This window comes from Columba livia, chromosome 8 (assembly GCF_036013475.1).
Source record: "Columba livia isolate bColLiv1 breed racing homer chromosome 8, bColLiv1.pat.W.v2, whole genome shotgun sequence".
Classification (NCBI taxonomy): Eukaryota; Metazoa; Chordata; class Aves; order Columbiformes; family Columbidae; genus Columba; species Columba livia.
In genome coordinates this window covers 9,627,362-9,645,397 of record NC_088609.1, presented here as the reverse complement: position 1 = coordinate 9,645,397, position 18,036 = coordinate 9,627,362, and the positions used below count along the sequence as shown (strand labels likewise).

General features: G+C 43.7%; 1 protein-coding gene across 1 annotated transcript; it reads left to right on the top strand.

Moving 5' to 3' along the window:
* The first annotated feature begins 3,348 nt into the window (after positions 1-3,348).
* On the top strand, positions 3,349-17,749 carry CTH (cystathionine gamma-lyase). Its single transcript, XM_065071930.1, has 12 exons — positions 3,349-3,618; positions 4,952-5,033; positions 5,566-5,661; positions 8,520-8,629; positions 9,066-9,197; positions 11,193-11,250; positions 11,500-11,577; positions 12,085-12,237; positions 12,417-12,538; positions 14,150-14,202; positions 15,396-15,534; positions 17,040-17,749. The coding sequence occupies exons 1-12, from the start codon at positions 3,457-3,459 to the stop codon at positions 17,058-17,060; spliced, it is 1,206 nt and encodes a 401-aa protein (XP_064928002.1). The 5' UTR covers positions 3,349-3,456; the 3' UTR covers positions 17,061-17,749.
* The last annotated feature ends 287 nt before the right edge of the window (positions 17,750-18,036 follow it).

The following is an 18,036-nucleotide window of genomic DNA, read 5'->3' as shown; positions in this document are numbered from 1 at the left end:
CCTCACGAGTACAGGGGCACCTCGGGCCGGGCAGCCTGCCACTCATCCCGAGGGAACTGGGTTTCCAGGGTCTCTGCCGCCCCACAGACTGCACGTCCCATCCCGGAGCATCGCTGGTGCTGCAGCACAGGCTGTGCCTATGGGAAGGTGCTCCCTATTTATCTCAGCACTGGTCTAGGTGCAAAACCCACCATGGGGACTCCAGGGGTTCCCCTCAGATTCGAGGTGGATCCAAGAGCGTCTTGGTTTGAGGTTTAGTTACACGACTGTACAGACAACAGCGTATGTTCTGTGTGCTGTGGCATGCCAGAGGTGTAAACAAACCACACAACAGCGTAATAAGTGACATCAGCCAATTCCCTTTGTTTGCTAAGGGAGCAGAAGCTCCAGGTCGCTTCCCAGGTCACAAAAGGTCAAGGGATTTCTCAACATGGCCTCAAGGCAGCATTCCCACATCTCTGCCCGTGCTCCCGAGAATTCCTTGTGAGCCAAGAAACAGGCTAATGCTCTTGTGCACAAAACATCGCTTGGTCCCTTCACTGTACACCCGTGTCCTTTGTGTGGCTGTTTCATTCACCAAGGGAAAGGGAAATGAAAGGAAACCGACCCAGTGTGATGCATGACTGTGAAACGAGGTTGTGTGGAGAATGACAGGACCTGTAGCAGTGTTCATCCTCAAAAGCACGTGCCAGGAAATGATGAGACAGTTGCCCTGTCCTTACATCAGCCCTTGTAGATGATTACCATCTTATAAAGCAACTGCATTAGGTCCAGGGCTTCCAGATTTCCCTAAAAGAGCTCCTCTTCAGTGCTAGTTCTGCAAGGATCTACTTACAATTGTACAATGAATCATTAAAATAAAAAGGATGGTGTCAAATTCTAGGTAAACTGGATTTTTTACTAATAGGTCCAGGGACAACAACCTACTAGTCAGGAGAGTTAGATCTGCAGTGACAAAAGAACTGCCTTTGTGTGTGCCCTCTTTCTTTACCCGGTTTGCATCATCCCTCATACTAAGTGGCTAAGAAGAATTCTAGGTGGAGATGGAAGCTATGAAATATGATTTCTGTGCCTGCTGTCTTTTGCATGACAGCACAGCTGCTTCCCGCACAGCTACTTACAATCCTAATGTGGATTTTTAAGTAATTCAAGGGGGAAAAAAAATGTCACCTTTGCTCTGTACTTCATTGGTCTTTCTGACAAGATTTTTCTGGCTCTTCTTGTCTTTAGAGAAAATTAAAAGCCATTTACAAACAAAATTTGAGAGGCTGACACTGTTGGAAACCCTGATGTCTCTTGTCTGTTCTCCAGTGCTGGACAACAGGCTGTTTGCCCTGGTGCTGTGCTGGAAACATCGGGTTTTAGCTGATGTTGGAAGCTTCATGTTGCATTTTTAATTACTGGAGGCCAGCTAAGAGGAGACAGAGGCATGAAGTCACTGTTTACCAGCTTATTATGGAGTCCCTTATTCAACCCAAAACCAGAAGGAACACATTACTAATAGGAACTGCCCTGTGAAAACTGGCATTTGTGGTGAATCCAGGTGTCCTCCTGTGCTGGGACTGTTTTGAGTAATTATTACACACCTACAAATACATGAGAATGGGGTTTTTTTAACTATCTAACAACACAACTTTGTCTTGGTTATATTCTCCATCTTCTCAAATTACTTAAATCGCTCTCTTCCAAGCACTAGGCTGTTTAGATAAAAGCAGCAGGATCAGGTATTGTGGCAACATGGAACTGCATTTTCTACAGTTTCTGGGCTGTGAGTCTTTGGCAACTTCACTTAGGGAGTTCCTCAATCAGGAAATAAATAATGGGGGAGTAATTTCTCATGGGTGGATTCCTCCAGGGAGGATGCTGACTTCTTCAGTATAGAAATGAATAGGTCAAAAAATAGAGAGGAATAAAAGACTAAATTTGTACAAAACCCGAAGGTAGGCAGTAAATGAAAATTATATACTGTAAGTGTGCATCTGCATTTATTCTAGCTGTAAATCTAACAATAACATTTAAACTTATAAAGAATACCTAATAGAATATTGAAAGCACCCGAGTATAGAGAAATGCTCTCTGGTTGCCTCTTTCCTTATTTCCACAAGGCAAAACAAAAATAAATGAGGTGCTGGAGGACAGCGAATGGAATTTGCCAGCCCTGGAGAAATTAACATCTGCTTCTCCCAGCCATTCAGAATGACTGGCTGGAGAGATGCTGGACAGCAACACATTTGTCAAAGTGACAAAGGACACTTACGGAAATTAACAGGAAAAAATAGGTAAGAAATTTGAAGACACTGTAGCCTCAATGGCTTCTGTTCGAGGGGAAGTATTAATTCTCTTTTCAACTGGTGCTGTCCTGAAGCACTTCAGAAATGTCTGTATCTTCTTATTAAAAAGAAAAAGAAAAGCCACAAGCTGTTTACTCAGTTGCTCAGATGAAGCCGTGGGACTAGTTTCTTTTTGTGAAGTGCTTCAGCAGCCAGTTGTGGGGATATGGGGGTGAGGAGCTGTGAGCTGTGTCCTTACGGGCAGGACAACCTCCTCCAGGAACAGCCACCAAACCTGCCATGGGCTGCACGGATCACCACAACGAGAAACCGAGAGAGAGGAAGAAATTTTGTATGGCAATAATTCCATTTTCTCCTTGGTCTCAGCTTGATTGTTGTGAATTATTATAAAAAGAAAGCGTACATGTTATGATACTGAACTGGCCACCTGAAACTTTGTGCCTTGGTGCCCTGGTGGGACGGTGGGTTCCAAGCAAAGCTTTGCCCGTGGGATCCGTGCAGACGTTTCCCACTGATTTGTCACCGCAGGATTCAATTCCGCCACCCTAAACTCCAGGGTTCTACTACTTGCTGAGGCTGAAAAACGGACTTGAGAATTATCAGCTTGTTTCTTCCACTTAGATCCCGTTTTGCTCTAAATTTACCTGCAAATGCAGTGAAAATTATTTCAAATTCAGCCTGAAATGTAAGAGGAGAAGGTGTGTTAGGAAAAGGCCTCTCACCGTCTGCATCTGTGTGACCACGGGCGAACGTCGGGCTAGCAGCCTCAGGTGCAGTGGTAGGAGGAAGCCGTTCCCCGGGGATCGCTCGGTGGGGCCACCGGGCCCCTTGTCACTTGTCCCCTGTACCCAGGTCCGGGGCCTTCCCGCCATTTCTCCTCCCGCCCGCAGCGCGCTGCAGTCCGGCGGCGCCCCCCTGCGGGCGGGCGGTGCCACAGCAGGACGCCGCTCCCTGCCCTGAGGCGCGGGCCCCGCCCAGCCCCGCCCCAGCCAATGAGGGGCACCACCCTGCCCCGCCCCAGCCAGTGAGGGGCGGCGCTGAGGCCCCGCCCGCGCCGGGCCCCTAGGGGCGGGGCAGCGGCCGTGCCTGAGGTGGCGGCGGCGGCGATATCAGCGGCGGCAGCAGCAGAAGCAGCAGTAGGAGCAGCTGCAGCTGGAGAGCGGCCATGGAGCGCGGCGGGTCGGCCGGTTTTCTGCCGCCTTTCGCGCACTTCGCCACGCAGGCCATCCACGCCGGGCACGAGCCCGAGCAGTGGCGCTCGGCCGCCGTGGTGCCGCCCATCTCCCTCTCTACCACCTTCAAGCAGCAGGCCCCCGGGCAGCACGCGGTGAGTGCGGCCGGAGCCCCGGTCCGGCCGTATCCGGGGGGCTCCGGGGGCGGAGGACGGCAGCGGGGGGTGCGGCCCGGCCCGGCGGGCTGTCCATGGTGCTCCGGGGAGGCGGCAGGCCCGGGAAGGGGAGGGGACTCCCGCTTTGCCACACGTGGAGATATTTTCCCTCGTCCTACCTCCTGCAAAAAACTCCAAGCATCTTTTTTCCTCTCGGTCGGGTGGTTTGCACGCATCTGGAGCCTTTCTTGAAGACCGTGTGATAACAAAGCTTTACTTTGCTGCAGGGCCCGGGCAGAACACATTGTCTCATTTATATGTATTGTGTAAGAGGCTGCTTTAAGTTGTCCTTCAAGATCCAACGAATATTTCGTAGATATTCAGTGGATGTATTGTAGAAAAGTGCTGAAAGTGTTTGCATTGAACCATCATGAAGTTTCTAATGGGTACCATGTGCGTGTGAGGGAAATGACTCAAATTTGCAGTTCATAAAGCAGTATTTGTTCCAAACTCAAGGTCTGGATGTCACACTGCTGGTTGGGCAACAGGAATTTGCCCTGTGATTTTTGATTCTGCACAAAATTGCTTAGAAGCGTTCCCAGTGTTGTGTGTGAGTCGGTGGCTGTGTTTGAAGATCACAGGAGTCACACTGCTGTGTCCGTGTGCTGATCAGAGTCACCACATCCTGCTGGAAGCTCTGAGACTGGGCTGCTGGATTCCTCAGTGTGATGAAGTTGTCGTTAAACAGAAATCCTGAAAGCACGTGAACACCAGGGTGCTTAGCGGGGTTCTCTCTTTAACAAGTGCATCCATGCATGCATAAGAATTTTTTTTCTCCTTGCATTTTCTCAGTAGTCACATAAGAGCCTGATTGTACTGCAGCGTGGAACTTGGCCTGATTGTGTGCTAGGGAAAGGTCTGAGCACTCAGGAGCTCTTGGGTACAGGTTGGTACTGACTAGTGCCCTGTAGCATCTTTCACAGCAGAACATTGCGGAGATGGGACACATTCTTCCTGCTAACGTAAGATTGAGTGGACTGTGTTAGAGCAAGGCCTTTTCCCCAACAGTGACGAGAGATGGATATCTAGCAAAAACAGAGCGTGGCTGGCAGTGTGATAACTGCCCACTGTGCACCCTGAGAGACCATTTCCAGGTTGAGGATGCCTGGTGGCGTGCTGTGTACAGCAGCCTGATGCAGCCAGAAAACCAGCCCACTCTTCTTGGAGGAGGGCAGTGCGAGCCAGGACTTTTTAAGGAACCCATGACTATTATCATATGAAGCTTTCCTGATGCTCTCTCTTAAGATCTGTTTGTTTCTTGCTTTCCCAATAGGGTTATGAATACAGCCGGAGTGGAAACCCTACCCGGAATTGCCTGGAGAAGGCTGTGGCGATGCTAGATGGAGCTAAATACTGTAAGTAATTAATAGGTTCCTCAAGCAAGATGTCAGCACGTGTGTCTCCTGACAGTGCCTACGGCAGGCATGGCCCGGGGAGCAGGGACACAGCAGCAGTTGTGTCACAACAAGGCTTTCCCAGGCGCTGGCTGCTGGCGATGGGCAAAAGCAGCCTTGTGGTATGAAAGAGTGCAACGCTTCTTGTTCAGGAAAGCCCAGCTCAATCACTGGACTTTCTGTAGTAGCTTTGCTTCGTCATGCTGCATTTGATGCCTGAGCTGAACTGAATCCATCCCACGTAGCAGTGCTGAGTGCAGGGAGGAGTGGGAGCTGCTGTTACCGGATGGTGTTACCCATGCTCATCATGGGTTCCACCTCACGTGGAATCCCGCTGCTGCTTTTACTGAATCCACGTAACCAGAGAGATAGCGTGAGTGAGTGACAGAACAGGTTCTTTGGAAAAGAAAAGTGAGGAAAGCTACGTCAGGTTTGACAAGGTTGTATCACATTAAAATACGGTTTGTCTGCCACTTACTCTTTTCTGTTTTAGGTTTAGCTTATGCTTCTGGCTTAGCTGCTGCTTTGAATATTACTCACCTCTTAAAGGCAGGGGATATGATTATCTGCATGGATGACGTCTATGGAGGTATGCAAAGCACAAGCATAGTTTTGATCTTCATTGTGCAAATGATTCAGTGTACCTATTTATGATTCTTGTGAACTTTCCAAATTTCTCATGTGGGACCTTATTTTTCTGTAAAGTCTTTTCACTTCACGAGAACACAGAACCCTCCTGTTTGATTTGGTGGTAGAAATCAGAATACTGAATGATTCTGTGGCACAGAATTTAAAGGTTCAAAAAATATAGTTAACTAGTAATATATGCTTGAATGAGGGGAAAATAACAACATGGTAGCTTCACACAGACTTGTTTGCAGAGCAGGGCATTCTGCTCTCCAATGTAACACAGCTTTCCAGCTTCTGGTATTTCAACTATTACTTCCCTAGGCTTGACCCTTTACCAGCCAGAATTTTATCTGGACTGTTTCAGACAACTATTCTGTCATTTTACCTGAAAGCACAACTTGCATCTGTTATGCCCCTGTCTTCTGAATGCATCAGCGATGCTGCAGCCCACTATTAGGTTTTGATCTTACACAGTTATTTTTTTATCCATTCCTCAAGAAACTCCCCAATAGCAAGCGGAGTGCAGCCACCTCTGCCCAGGTCCTTCAAAAGGCCAATGCCACCCTAAAGTCCTTAATCAGGAAATCTGCCAGAATGTGCTGCGACAGTCAGTGTCCTGGGTGCCCCACTCCTGCATTTCATTGCTCAACAAAGCTTGCCATCTCTTTTTGTCTCCCTCTGTCTGCTTCAAGGCCTTGGCACAAAGAGATCAGACCTGCTCTGTTTTTAAATGAAGGTTAGAGAAGTTAGTGACAGGTAGCGTTTTCCCAAGCAATAGCTGGGAAACCTTTTAGCAAGAGTAGTCACCTTTCCCATTGCTAGGAGTGATTACTGTTTGCCAGTCAGTTCTCTGTGCTTATGCACATCAAATATAAATATACACATTTGCTTTTAGTGTCTTGGTTCTGTCGTGCCAGATAGCTCTTCAGCAAAGTCCATCTGGAGCTGATCGGAGTGGAGACAGCAGGAATCCCTGCTGGCAATCTGCTCCTTTCATCCGTGGCCCTCTCACCATGGAACTTCAAAGTCATTTGACCAAAGCATATTATCAGTTCCTCACTTCAGAAAGGCCCATTTTTCAAGCAAAACCAGTGTGGCCACTCATTAAATCCTCAGCCTGTAGTGGTTTCTGCAGAGATTAATTTCACTGTTTCTTCCCTGAAATTTCTCGTACTTTTGTTGTAAAGGAAGCAGCTTCCTCACACAGCCTCATTGAGCAGAGCTCACACCCCGTGACATGGTACATCTGCACATGTGTGGCCAGCGTGTGTTCAGCCTCTCTCTCTCCCCTCGGATATTCAGGACTCTTTGTCCCCGAAGTCCCTGCTTGCTTTTGTCACGGCCTCTGCTCTTCTGGCTGTTCCTCCTTGTCTTTCCTGCTCACGTTCGCACACACTGTGCCCGGTCCTTGCTCAGCCACCTCCTGCCCGTGCTGACTTCTTGCTGTGTGGGGTTTACTCCTCCATGCTTGCCCTGGGCAGCCTTTTGTACTTCAACCCCATAGTACCAACCTTTGGGTGACTGGGCACCAGCATGTGTTGCTGCTCCCTGGAGGATACACTTTGGGAAGCTTCTTTTTTTGTAAAAAGCCTAGTTGGATTGTAAAGCTGTGTTGTGCTTGCTAACTCAAATGAGCCTACAGTATTTGAGTTTGTCAGAAAAACAGTAAAAGAAAGTGAAAAGCTCTCCAAGGCAAAGCTGGAAAGTCTGTTGCCTGGGATGTGTTGAAGAGATGCTGAGTTTTGGGAGGCGTAAGGAGGAGCTGTAGGTAGTTGACACCTCTGAATTCTGATCTGTTGCTGTAACTTCTTAAAAGGGCTGCTTGAAGTGTCACCTCTCATTCCCTTCTATGTCTTTTTTTTCAGCGTGCTATTATTAAAAGTAAGTAAGGCTTTCCTGTGGTTTGTATTAGTAAAGTTGACAGCCTATGTGAAAATGTCCCATGCTTGAGTGAGCTTCTTACAGCACAAAATAGTATATAGGTTATTGTGGAAATAGAAGTGTTTCCTTAAGAAAAATAAATATCATTCACACTTAGTGTTCAGCACACAGAATCCTACCCTGTGTGTACTGTGACTTTATGGCTAGACAGCAAACTGCTGTTCTGCGTGAGTAAATCTTAAATAACCTTGGCAGAAAGACCTAATTAATTAATTTTTAATCCAGGCAGTGTTGCCAGATAGCCAGTACGTTGCTGTCTAGTGATCAACTGGTTGCTTCTGGTTTCTTCTTTGAATCTTTCCAATGAAAGGCTTCAAAGGCACGAAGGAAGGAAGTAATCACTTTTTAATCTTCCTCACTACAAACTTATTTAATGGAATGATAAGAAACACACAGTAGCTGGAATCTTCCCCTTGATTCTTCCTCTCCCAAATTCTCAATTAAGTTTATTAAATAGAAAAAAATAGTTTAAAAGATGTGGTGGAAAAAAAGTTACTACAAGTGGGATGGGGGAAAGGGGATCTGAAAACTGGAACCACAGGGGTGGAGGGAAAGGTCGAGGCTGGAAAACTAGAAGAGGTCTGTTTACTTCTCCAGTAAATAAAACCCTGAAGAGCTGTTAATTGAAAGTATTTCATACATCACTCTGGTTCTATATTCCCATTGTTACTTTTTTGTGATGTTAAAAACTACAGCAATATTTAAACTTTTTAGAAATAACAAAATATTAATGTGCCATTTATGATGTACAACATAAAGCTGTACCCTCCTGACTTTCCGTGCGTGTGTACAAGAGGCTGGAGATCAGTGAAGGAAAGTTAAGGAAATAGTTTCATTTTGTGTCTCTGATTTTTTGTTTTGTGTGGGGTTTTTTAGGCACAAACAGATACTTCAGGAAAGTAGCCATGAAGATGGGTTTGAATGTAGTTTTTGTTGACTGTGCAAAAATTGAATGCCTGGAAGCTGCGATTACACCGGAGACCAAGGTAGTGGAGAGGGAAGTTGCTGAACTTGCTTGTTTAATGTTGTTAAATAATTTCATTGTTGCTCCTGTTGTATTGGGTGTATGTGTGAAGCGGAGGGGGCTGCAGTGGCCTCTGTGGGAACAGCTGGGTCTAACACATCCCTGCTACAAGCCACTTGGTGACGTTCATGGTGTCTCATTGAAAACATTTTTTAAAAGTCTCCTTCTGATGTAGTTTTCAAAAGCTTTGATGTTCTTCCCATCGTTTTTGTGGAGAATATCACCTCTTCCAAGAAACCTCACCTTTCATCAGTGAGGACACAATATCCACTCTGCAAACCTATGCAGGAAGCTGACACTCCATATGTTAACATTTAGAAGCCCTTATAACTTACACACAGACCATCACCAGCATTGTAAAGTCTCTAAATGGTTCTTTCTGTGTTGAATTACTGCAGCTCGTTTGGATTGAAACGCCGACCAACCCCATGATGAAGATCATTGACATCCAGGCCTGCGCAGATGTTGTACATAAGCATAAAGATGTTCTTCTAGTGGTAGACAACACCTTCATGTCTGCATATTTCCAGGTGAGCGTTTGGTTTGCTTGCGATTACCCTGTTATTTCAGTGTCTTTGAAGGTACATTTTTAAAATGGAAGCACCCCCACGGAACTGTGGTTTTGTGTTGTGTGTTGTAAAATTTCTTCTTCTGTTTCTAAACACAACCCATGTGTAAAGATCCATTAGTAAAGGTGATATGCAGGGTATGTTATAGCTGACTGGATACCAGTATGGCAGCAGCAGAAACAGTATAGCTCACTGGTCAAGTAAACACACTGAGTCAAGTTAAGCCATGGAGAGAATGGCTTCTCTGTCATCCAGAAGTCATAGTTTTTAGTTCTCACTGATGGAAATCATAGCAGGCCTGTTATAAAGTGTCCTGTTTAACAACTTTGGCCTTTTTATACCTATTCTTTTGTATATGCTGTTTATGAACTCTTATGAACCACTTGAGGTACTAAAAAGGCAGTGTAAGAAAAAATTAAAACGAGCAAACTGTGTTAACTTTATCTTTTAGACATTGATGTTACCTTTTCTTCAGTATTTTGGTGAATGTGTGGCTCAGAAGTTTATAATTTTGATCTCAAACAACTGACATAACTTTTCTGGTTTTATAACTTGGATGCGTGAAGACAATTTTTTCAAGTTCTAAAAATGCTTTGAAATAATAAACTTCAAAGTCTCATTCATCTTAATATGGGCTAGAAATATTTGTACATATTTTCCAGGAAACCAAGCTAATCCCTAGTCTTTCAGGTCTAAAGTGAAACTTCTTTATGCGTGTGACAGGCAAGGTGTCTTTAAGGGTACAGAGATCTTTATAAATTAAGAGAGCTTTACAGAAAGTGTTATTGTTTAGCTAAAGCAGCACTGGAGTTTGTCTTGTACATACCAAAGGCTTGATGATTTTCCCCTCACCATGTATATTATTTCGGAAAGACGTGTGTGAAAGAAGTGAGTATCTGGATATATGAGCTAGTTAATGTATCTGTTATTGGCCTGGTGCTAAAAGAGAGCCAGTTGTAATGATTAATTCCTGTAAGTATAATAGGGAGTGTCTTTAAAGCCCTCCAGACTGCTGCTGATACACTGTACTAAGATCATAATTTTAGAGTGATTTATATGGCAATATTGGATGTAGAAGGCGCTGGTGTTTATGCTGCCGTTCTCCTGGCTGTGCATTGGGAACGTGCATCAGGAATGCACATCATCCACCTTCCTTCAATTGATATCTGTGTTTGGCCTGGCAGCAGCAGGCTTTTATTCTACATCTGCTTGCTTTGTTACCTTTTAACACATTGCTACGCTTCAGTCTTTATAATATGTTTATATTATGTGTGAAACCTTTTACTTAGTGACTGATTAAAACCAATCTATTGTTCATTACTTCTTGCCCGTCAAGATCTCAGTTTGCCTCTCAGCTTTAAAAGGCTCCTGGGCAGAAAGCTGGGAGGTTGGGGCAGAGCCCTGGGCAACAAAACCCTTTGCACTTTCTGCGGCTTTTCAGCTGTATTTTCGGTGCAGTGTCATCAGTCCTGGTATCTAGAAAACAATGTGGTTTTTTTTTTTTTGCTTTGCAAACTGTGTTGAGGTCTTCATTTTCAAAAGAAATATACTTTAGAGTAAATAACCATTACTTATTCCTGCCTCGACTAAGCAATGGAACTATTTTTGTCACCAATATGAGCAGGCTGTATGTTGAATGTACTTAATCACTCCTCTTCCTGAAGCCGGTGGGAATTATACCAGGGTTTTTAAATCAAATTGGGTTATTTTTATTGTGCCTATCTTGAATTCAGAGTGCTTTCCTGTGCTATTGTTCTTGTCACATATTCTATCTTCATTCTCAGGTTTCTGTGTTTAAGGTGTTAAGTTTTGTTTTAAGTTTTTGTGTGTTTTTTTTTTTTAGTATCTCCATCTATTGTTATTCTCTGTGTTTGCTCACAGCCTGTCTGGATAGCTTGCAATGAACCAGAGTGCACAAAAGCTTTAATCGGACTTATTATTTTCATTTCCTTTCAGCGTCCTTTATCCCTGGGGGCTGATATTTGTATGTATTCTGCAACCAAGTACATGAACGGTGAGTTTCTGAGTTGAACACAACTCAGACTGGCTGTTTAAAAGCCATCCTGGCTGTGGGCAGTTCACAAAAAAATCTGCCTTTTGATGTTCGTGCTGCACAGGGAGATTGGCTGCAGCAATGACAAGGGACACAGCATCTCAGGAAAACGGGATTTTATTTGCACTGAGACTGAGAAAATGGGGGTTCATGGCAGAACCTTGGAGCAGGTAGAGTGGCTGATTTGTCCTTGTCTTCTTTCATTTTTAGGGCATAGTGATGTTGTGATGGGACTTGTTTCAGTAAACTGCGATGACCTCTATGAAAGGCTCAAATTTTTACAAAACGGTGAGTAGTCAATGTAGGAAACAGTTTAAAATGAATTGTATTTGAATACACCAACTCATAATAAGCATGTTGCATGCACACAACTATGAAATCTATCTAGAGCTGTAGCTCAGGCATATAAATGTGCGGAAGTGTCCATGACTGGAGAGAAAGTGGTAACACCGATGTGGGAAACATGAATTCTCTTCCTGGCCTTCCACTAGTATGTAGGGTGGCCTTAAGCAAACACGATAGCTTCCAGTATGCCTCTGTGGCTTCTCGCTCAAATAAAGGCATATTATATCTAATAAATTTAATCCTCAAGTCTTCAGCTTGTTAATTCAGCTCATTAATTGGCTTCCCATGTGTGTGAGGTGAGGAAGACAGATGGCGTCAGATGTCTTTCCACTTGTCTTGTTCTAAATTTAGAAATTTAGGACGTTAGGACTGTATTTAGTTTTACTAAAAAACAAAACAAAAAACAAAACCACATTTGTTTTATGTGGGATTTTGTTTGAATTTCTGTAGCTCTTGGAGCTGTTCCGTCTCCCTTTGACTGTTACCTGTGCAGTCGTGGTTTGAAGACCCTGCAGGTCCGGATGAAGCAACACTTCCACAATGCACTGGCTGTTGCTCGATTTCTCGAGTCAGATCCCCGGGTGCAGACAGTCATTTTCCCAGGTAAGTTGGTGAGACTTGAGAGCAGGTGGTGCCTGGATATGGGGACTGTTGCGGTACGTGCCGTTTGTGTGCCCTTCGCTTTGGGTGACTCTGGGTGAGGTGTCTCCCTCAGCACTGGGTGAGCTAGTTACCCTTTGAAGTGACGGTAATTAACTTCAAGCGACTGCTCCAAATTTCAGGCTTGCCCTCACACCCTCAGCATGAGCTGGTCAAGCGGCAGTGTACTGGCTATCCCGGGATGATCACCTTTTACATTAAGGGAAATCTCGAAAATGCTGCTACTTTTCTCAAGAATTTGAAGGTAAATACTGGTGAATACATGCTACCTCAGGGGGGTTTGAGCCTGTGCTTCTGAGGGTGGTGTTGGAAGGAAGTCGGTTTTCTTGGGGTGCGGAGAGCCTTCCTCTGTTCTTGCAAAGCTCCTGAAGTCTTCTGGGTGTAACCATCTCTAAATAATAGATTATCTGTAAATGGGAGGCTAATGAGAGAGAAGAAAAGGAAGTATTTAAGTATTTATTTACACAGTAGGGTGTAGTATATATACTACTTGCTTCTAATAAAGGACTTGCATGCCAGCTTTTTGCAAAAATACCTGTAGTAGTTGAAAGCAGAGAAGCTGTGGCTGGTGTAATACTGATGTAATATTTCAAAGTCCTCATCAGGAGAAAAACCTATTGAGAAATGACATGAATCATGAAGCAGAGAGGGACTCCCTCAGTTTGGAGAATAAGTGGTTGTTTTACCTAAACCATAGGCTTTTGCTTTTGTCTTTGTAATGTGTTCACTCCACCCGTACCCTTGAATGTGTTTGCTAGTCTTGATCTCTGGTTAATTTGTAGCCTGCTCTTGTATGTTTGCTGTTTTGTTCTTGGAAAAACAAATCAGTAATAATGGACAAGGATAAATTAGAGCTTCCTTCTCCTCCCTATCTTACTTGCTTTGCCAGCTAGTGTCATCAGCTGAAAATGAATCTGCTGAAAACATGATTTTCCCACAAAATATCCTTTTACAAGAAAGAGAACATTTAATCCTGGCACAGGAGATCTACCATCTTCACAAAAAGCGTCACAAACTGCATTCCAGGAGTAGTCGTCCCTTATGAGTATATTCACTTCAGCCATCTGACTTGGCTAAGTGTCTATTTGTAACAAAGGTGGTTCAAAAGTAAAGCTGTTCCCTTAAACCAGGCTGAGAAGAGGATTCTCTGGTTGACAGCTTTAGTTGTTTGGCTGTGCGGTTTTGGGGGTTTTTTGAAAGGGGAAAAAAATGTCAATATGAGCAGAGAAATGTTGAGGACAGTAAGAGCATCCGCAGCAGACAAATGGTGAATCCCTGTGTGAGTGCAGCTGGCTCTAGAGACCCTTTTTGTCATCCCAGAGTATACATTCGTAATTCAAAGAGCGATGCTAAAAAAACCCTCAGCAATGCTGAAAGAAGAGCATGTAAGGATGGGATATAACTGCCTCAACCTGGACTGAGATGTTTGAGATCTCGCTGTGTACAGGCGCCTGCTCTGTCCATCCTCTGAGCAGAGTGTATTCTCTGCTGGTGGCCAGGCAGAACCTGCTCCTCGTGTTGAGCATTTTCCTTCTGCTCTTCTGCCCTCGCTGCCCTTGCATTGCGCTGTCAGAACCACTCCTGAGCTAATCCAGTTTTTCACCAACACCTCTTCAGACCCTTTTCAGGACAAGCCTATTCTATATCTTAATAGCTCTTACTTGTTAAATGTATGCTTATATTTTTTCCCTTACCACAGCTAACACCTTTTATAACATAAAATTTATTTTAGAAAAACTTAGAAAAACCAAAACACACACCACTAAACTTTGCTTTTTCCTTATCTGTCTCTTTCTAAGCATTCATAACCTTGCACTTCTTCTTATATTAACTTCTGTTTGTTTTTTCCCTGTAGGTTTTTGCACTGGCTGAGAGTCTGGGCGGTTATGAAAGCCTAGCAGATCATCCGTAAGTCATTCTTCATCTTAAAACTCTAAAAAAGCTGCAGAGTGGCAAAAAAGTTTCTGATCAATTTCTATGGGAGTTATAAATTTTTTCTAGTATGTAAAACGAAGATATTTTGCATATAATTGAGACTCAAGGATAGTACATTGTGTTAACACAAAAACCCGTGGCTAGTCCAGAAACGAGTATGGCTTTTGTGAAGATAAGAATGCAATGATGAAAGAATTTGCACAGTTTCGTGTTTTAACTGGGAGACTGAGCCACAGTTCGTTGCTGTGATAATAAATCCAAGAAATCAGTGTGCATTGGAATAAGTGGCATTGAGCAGATTTGGTGACACTTGAGGAATGAGCTCTGCTGTTCTGCCAGCTCACACAAGGGGGCATGGTCAGCACGCTGCACAAACTGCAGCTGTCTCCAGGCCAGGGAGATTTTGTGGAGATTTTAGTAACATTTAGTTGCCTCTACCTAGGTTAAAAGGCTAAAAATAGGACTTTTATGGTATTAGATTATTTTACTGGAGCCCAGTTTGCTTTTCAAAAAAAGATACATGGAAAGTTATGGCTAAACTTGGATGCTAAATCATTTCAGTTACTCATTCTAGAACACCAGATCTCAAAACACTCCAGCAGCTGGCAGTAATTGCTAACTGGTGGACATCAGTGAGCATATGGGGGAAATGCAATAATAATCATAGCTTCTTACCTATGTTGTCCATAGCTGGAGAGAATAAATTCTTCAATGTAAGTGGTACAGTTTGACAAGTGATCTGAGAAACCAGAAGTGAAAAAAAAACCTCTGGAGATTGTATACTATAGCTCTTTCTCCACCTGCTTGAAGCAGAGCTTTTAGGTACTCCTTTTTAGAAAAAAAAATACGGATGGAAGAAGAATAGGATTTTTTTTTCTTCTTTTTTTCTAGACTGTTAAGTATCCAGTTTTTATTCATCCTTTGTATCCTGGAAATACTGTGCTGAAATGCTGGGAGATGCAAGTCACTGACATCTCTGCAGTTCTCATAATTTACAGTAACCGATGATACAATTTCTTTCCATCTGTGGCTTAACCAGCAGGTGGTACACAAAAGGTGCAAAATCTTCAGGGATTTTCAGGGGAAGCTGACAGGAAACCAATTTGTTTGGTCTTTGCCGATAAAAGTAAGAACTTCTTAGAAAAAAGGCTATTTTTTCCCCCCAGGGCCATCATGACTCACTCTTCAGTGCCTGAAGAAGATAGAGAAGCTCTTGGAATCAGCGATACATTAATTCGCCTGTCAGTTGGTTTGGAAGATGAAGAAGATTTACTGGAAGACCTCGATCAGGCTCTGAAAGCTGCAGTAAGTGGGTTGTTACTTTAGTGCCATCACTCTCAAAATATTTTTCCCTCTAGTCCTCTGCCTTTCTCGCTAAACTGTCTGCTGGTAATTCTTACCTCACTTCATTTTTACAATACTCAGAAGCATGCCTTGCAGAGGGCAGGCTGGGTTTGAAAGCTTTCCTAGTCAGTGTCTCTTTGCAGTGAGGTTTACAGTCCTTGCCAGTCAGGGTTTGAATTTACATGGATTTCTGTAGCAGACGGGATGTCCCAGCATCTGAGTGATGGCTGAAGGCTGAGGGGAGGCTTGTACAGGCATTACAGTGCTTAGTGCACCGCAGGTTTTTCATGTCACAGTTTTAGAGGGGATTGAAATGTATTCAGGGGCTTTAAGAAAAGAGCTTCTACCAGACAGTCTAATATTTGAGTAAAGGTAATTTGTTTCTAAGCACTACTTCTACTCCTCTACCCAAAGTTCTCTATTTCAGACAATGGATTTAAATTGTTCTTTATGTGTGGTAGTTAATGTGATGCCATGTAGTGACTCTTTTTCTCACGGCAGGTTTACCTAAAATATGCGAGGTGTAGGTGTGTTTGTGTATGAGTATACACACATGCGTATGTGCAGGGGAGAGCTTTGTGCTGTGCCTCACATGGGATGATGCTGGAACTGATGGAATAATGAGGGGTTTTAATGACCTTTTTTTTTAATCACCTTTTTAAAAATCATCTCTTTTTCACTTTTTTTTTTTTTACTGTAAGGAATTAGTCATACCTGAAAATTCAATATAAAGCATGGGCACTTGACTTTGAGCCGGTGCATCAATCTGATCCCTTTTGGTGACTTGCTGTTTGATGTGCCAGCATTTGATTGCAGGATATGCCATGTCGTACTGTACTCTGGATTTATCTCACTTTGACTTGCCAAGGGCATTGCCAATGTCTCTGGTTTCTGCAGCCTTTCTTTCCAACCTGCATAAGTATAATTACATGTTGGGGGGAGGAAGGAGAATTTCCTGCTGCTCCTGGCAGCCACAGAGACCAGAGGTACAGGATCGCCGCAAGCAACATGCCAGCTGGTCCTTTCCGATGCTGCTGGAGATCCCAGGACATCCGCTGCTCAGGGATGTGTATGAGATCTCTGGATCTTGTGGCAAGCTCAGCTTTTGTTCTCAGGAACTGCCAACTACTGTCACACAGTCCCATCCATGAAATATGTCATATTGTCTCTACAATTTTAGGTTCCTTTCCCAGGTGACCTGTTTGCCTGGTAAAGAACTTCACTCAAAACTTTGACTTAAAAAATCTGCACCTACTCCTAGGCTGGTTGGATCCACTTTTTTTTTGTTCAGTGATGGGGAAAATTAGCCACAGTAACTGCACGTATTTGTGTATTTCTATACACCAGCACAAAGCATGAAGATAATCTAATGCTAAAATGGTTCTTATGTATGAACTTTTTTTAAAAATGCATGGTTGATATAGGTGCATAGCATAATTATCTGTCATTTTTCCTTCTCGTTGCAGTTTGCAGACCATAAGGCTTGACGTTTAAGGCTGGAACTTAAAACCGAACGTTGAAATGGCTGAAGAAGATGACACGAAAAGCCAAATTGCTCATGATTTTGCTTTAATTTGCCTTTAAGACTTGAAATCTGTTCAATCCAATGCTGGGCTCCCGGGAGTTCTCACTTTGTGCCCTTAGTTTGTTCTGCTGGTGTGTGGCTGCGCGGGGCCCATGTGTGCAGCACAGCCCCTGCTCTTGGGGGCTGTTCTCTGGAAGCCTCAGTGTTTCTGCAGTCAGCAAGTTGTGTCTGAGAGCAGCCGGGGTGCAGACCCAGGAGCATTGTCCCACTGCTCCCAGAAATTACTGTTTCTCATTAGTCATGCTGGTGCTGCAAGGGCCTTAGGACAAAAGATTGATTTCTGCTGCTAATCCTCAGGATGCACAACTAATTTTTTTCATATATTCTAATCCAACAGTCCCACTGAAACTGTTGATTTAACTTAGTTTTTTTTTTAATTAGGTTGGAAATGTAGTTAAATGCCTTTTACCTGTTGATATTTTATGCAGTATTGAAAATGAAGTGAAATCCAATACCTGGTGAACATTAGGAACTTTCTAAAGAGGATTCTTTCCCTTTTTTTAAAAAAAAAACATGTGATATTAACTGTGGTAACGATTTGGTTAATATTTAGAATAAGGATCATTTTAATTAAAACACACTTTGAACTTCCCTGATGTATTGCTTGTTTTTGTGTTTGTGTATACTACGTGCATTCAAAAACAGGTGATAAAGTGACCCTGGATTTGTTGAAATTTCCCTATAGGAAAATGATGTCATTGTTTTTACTTTTGTCAAGAAAAAAGATATATAAATTGCTTTGTGTGGTGCTGGTGCAAGCACTGAGCCAGTGTCACGGTGCATCGATCTGCACAGCACCGGAGCTCGGGCAGAGCTTTACGTAGGTAAAAGCTTCCATTTCTTGTAATTAAAATCGACTGTGTTTTCTATAGCGGGTC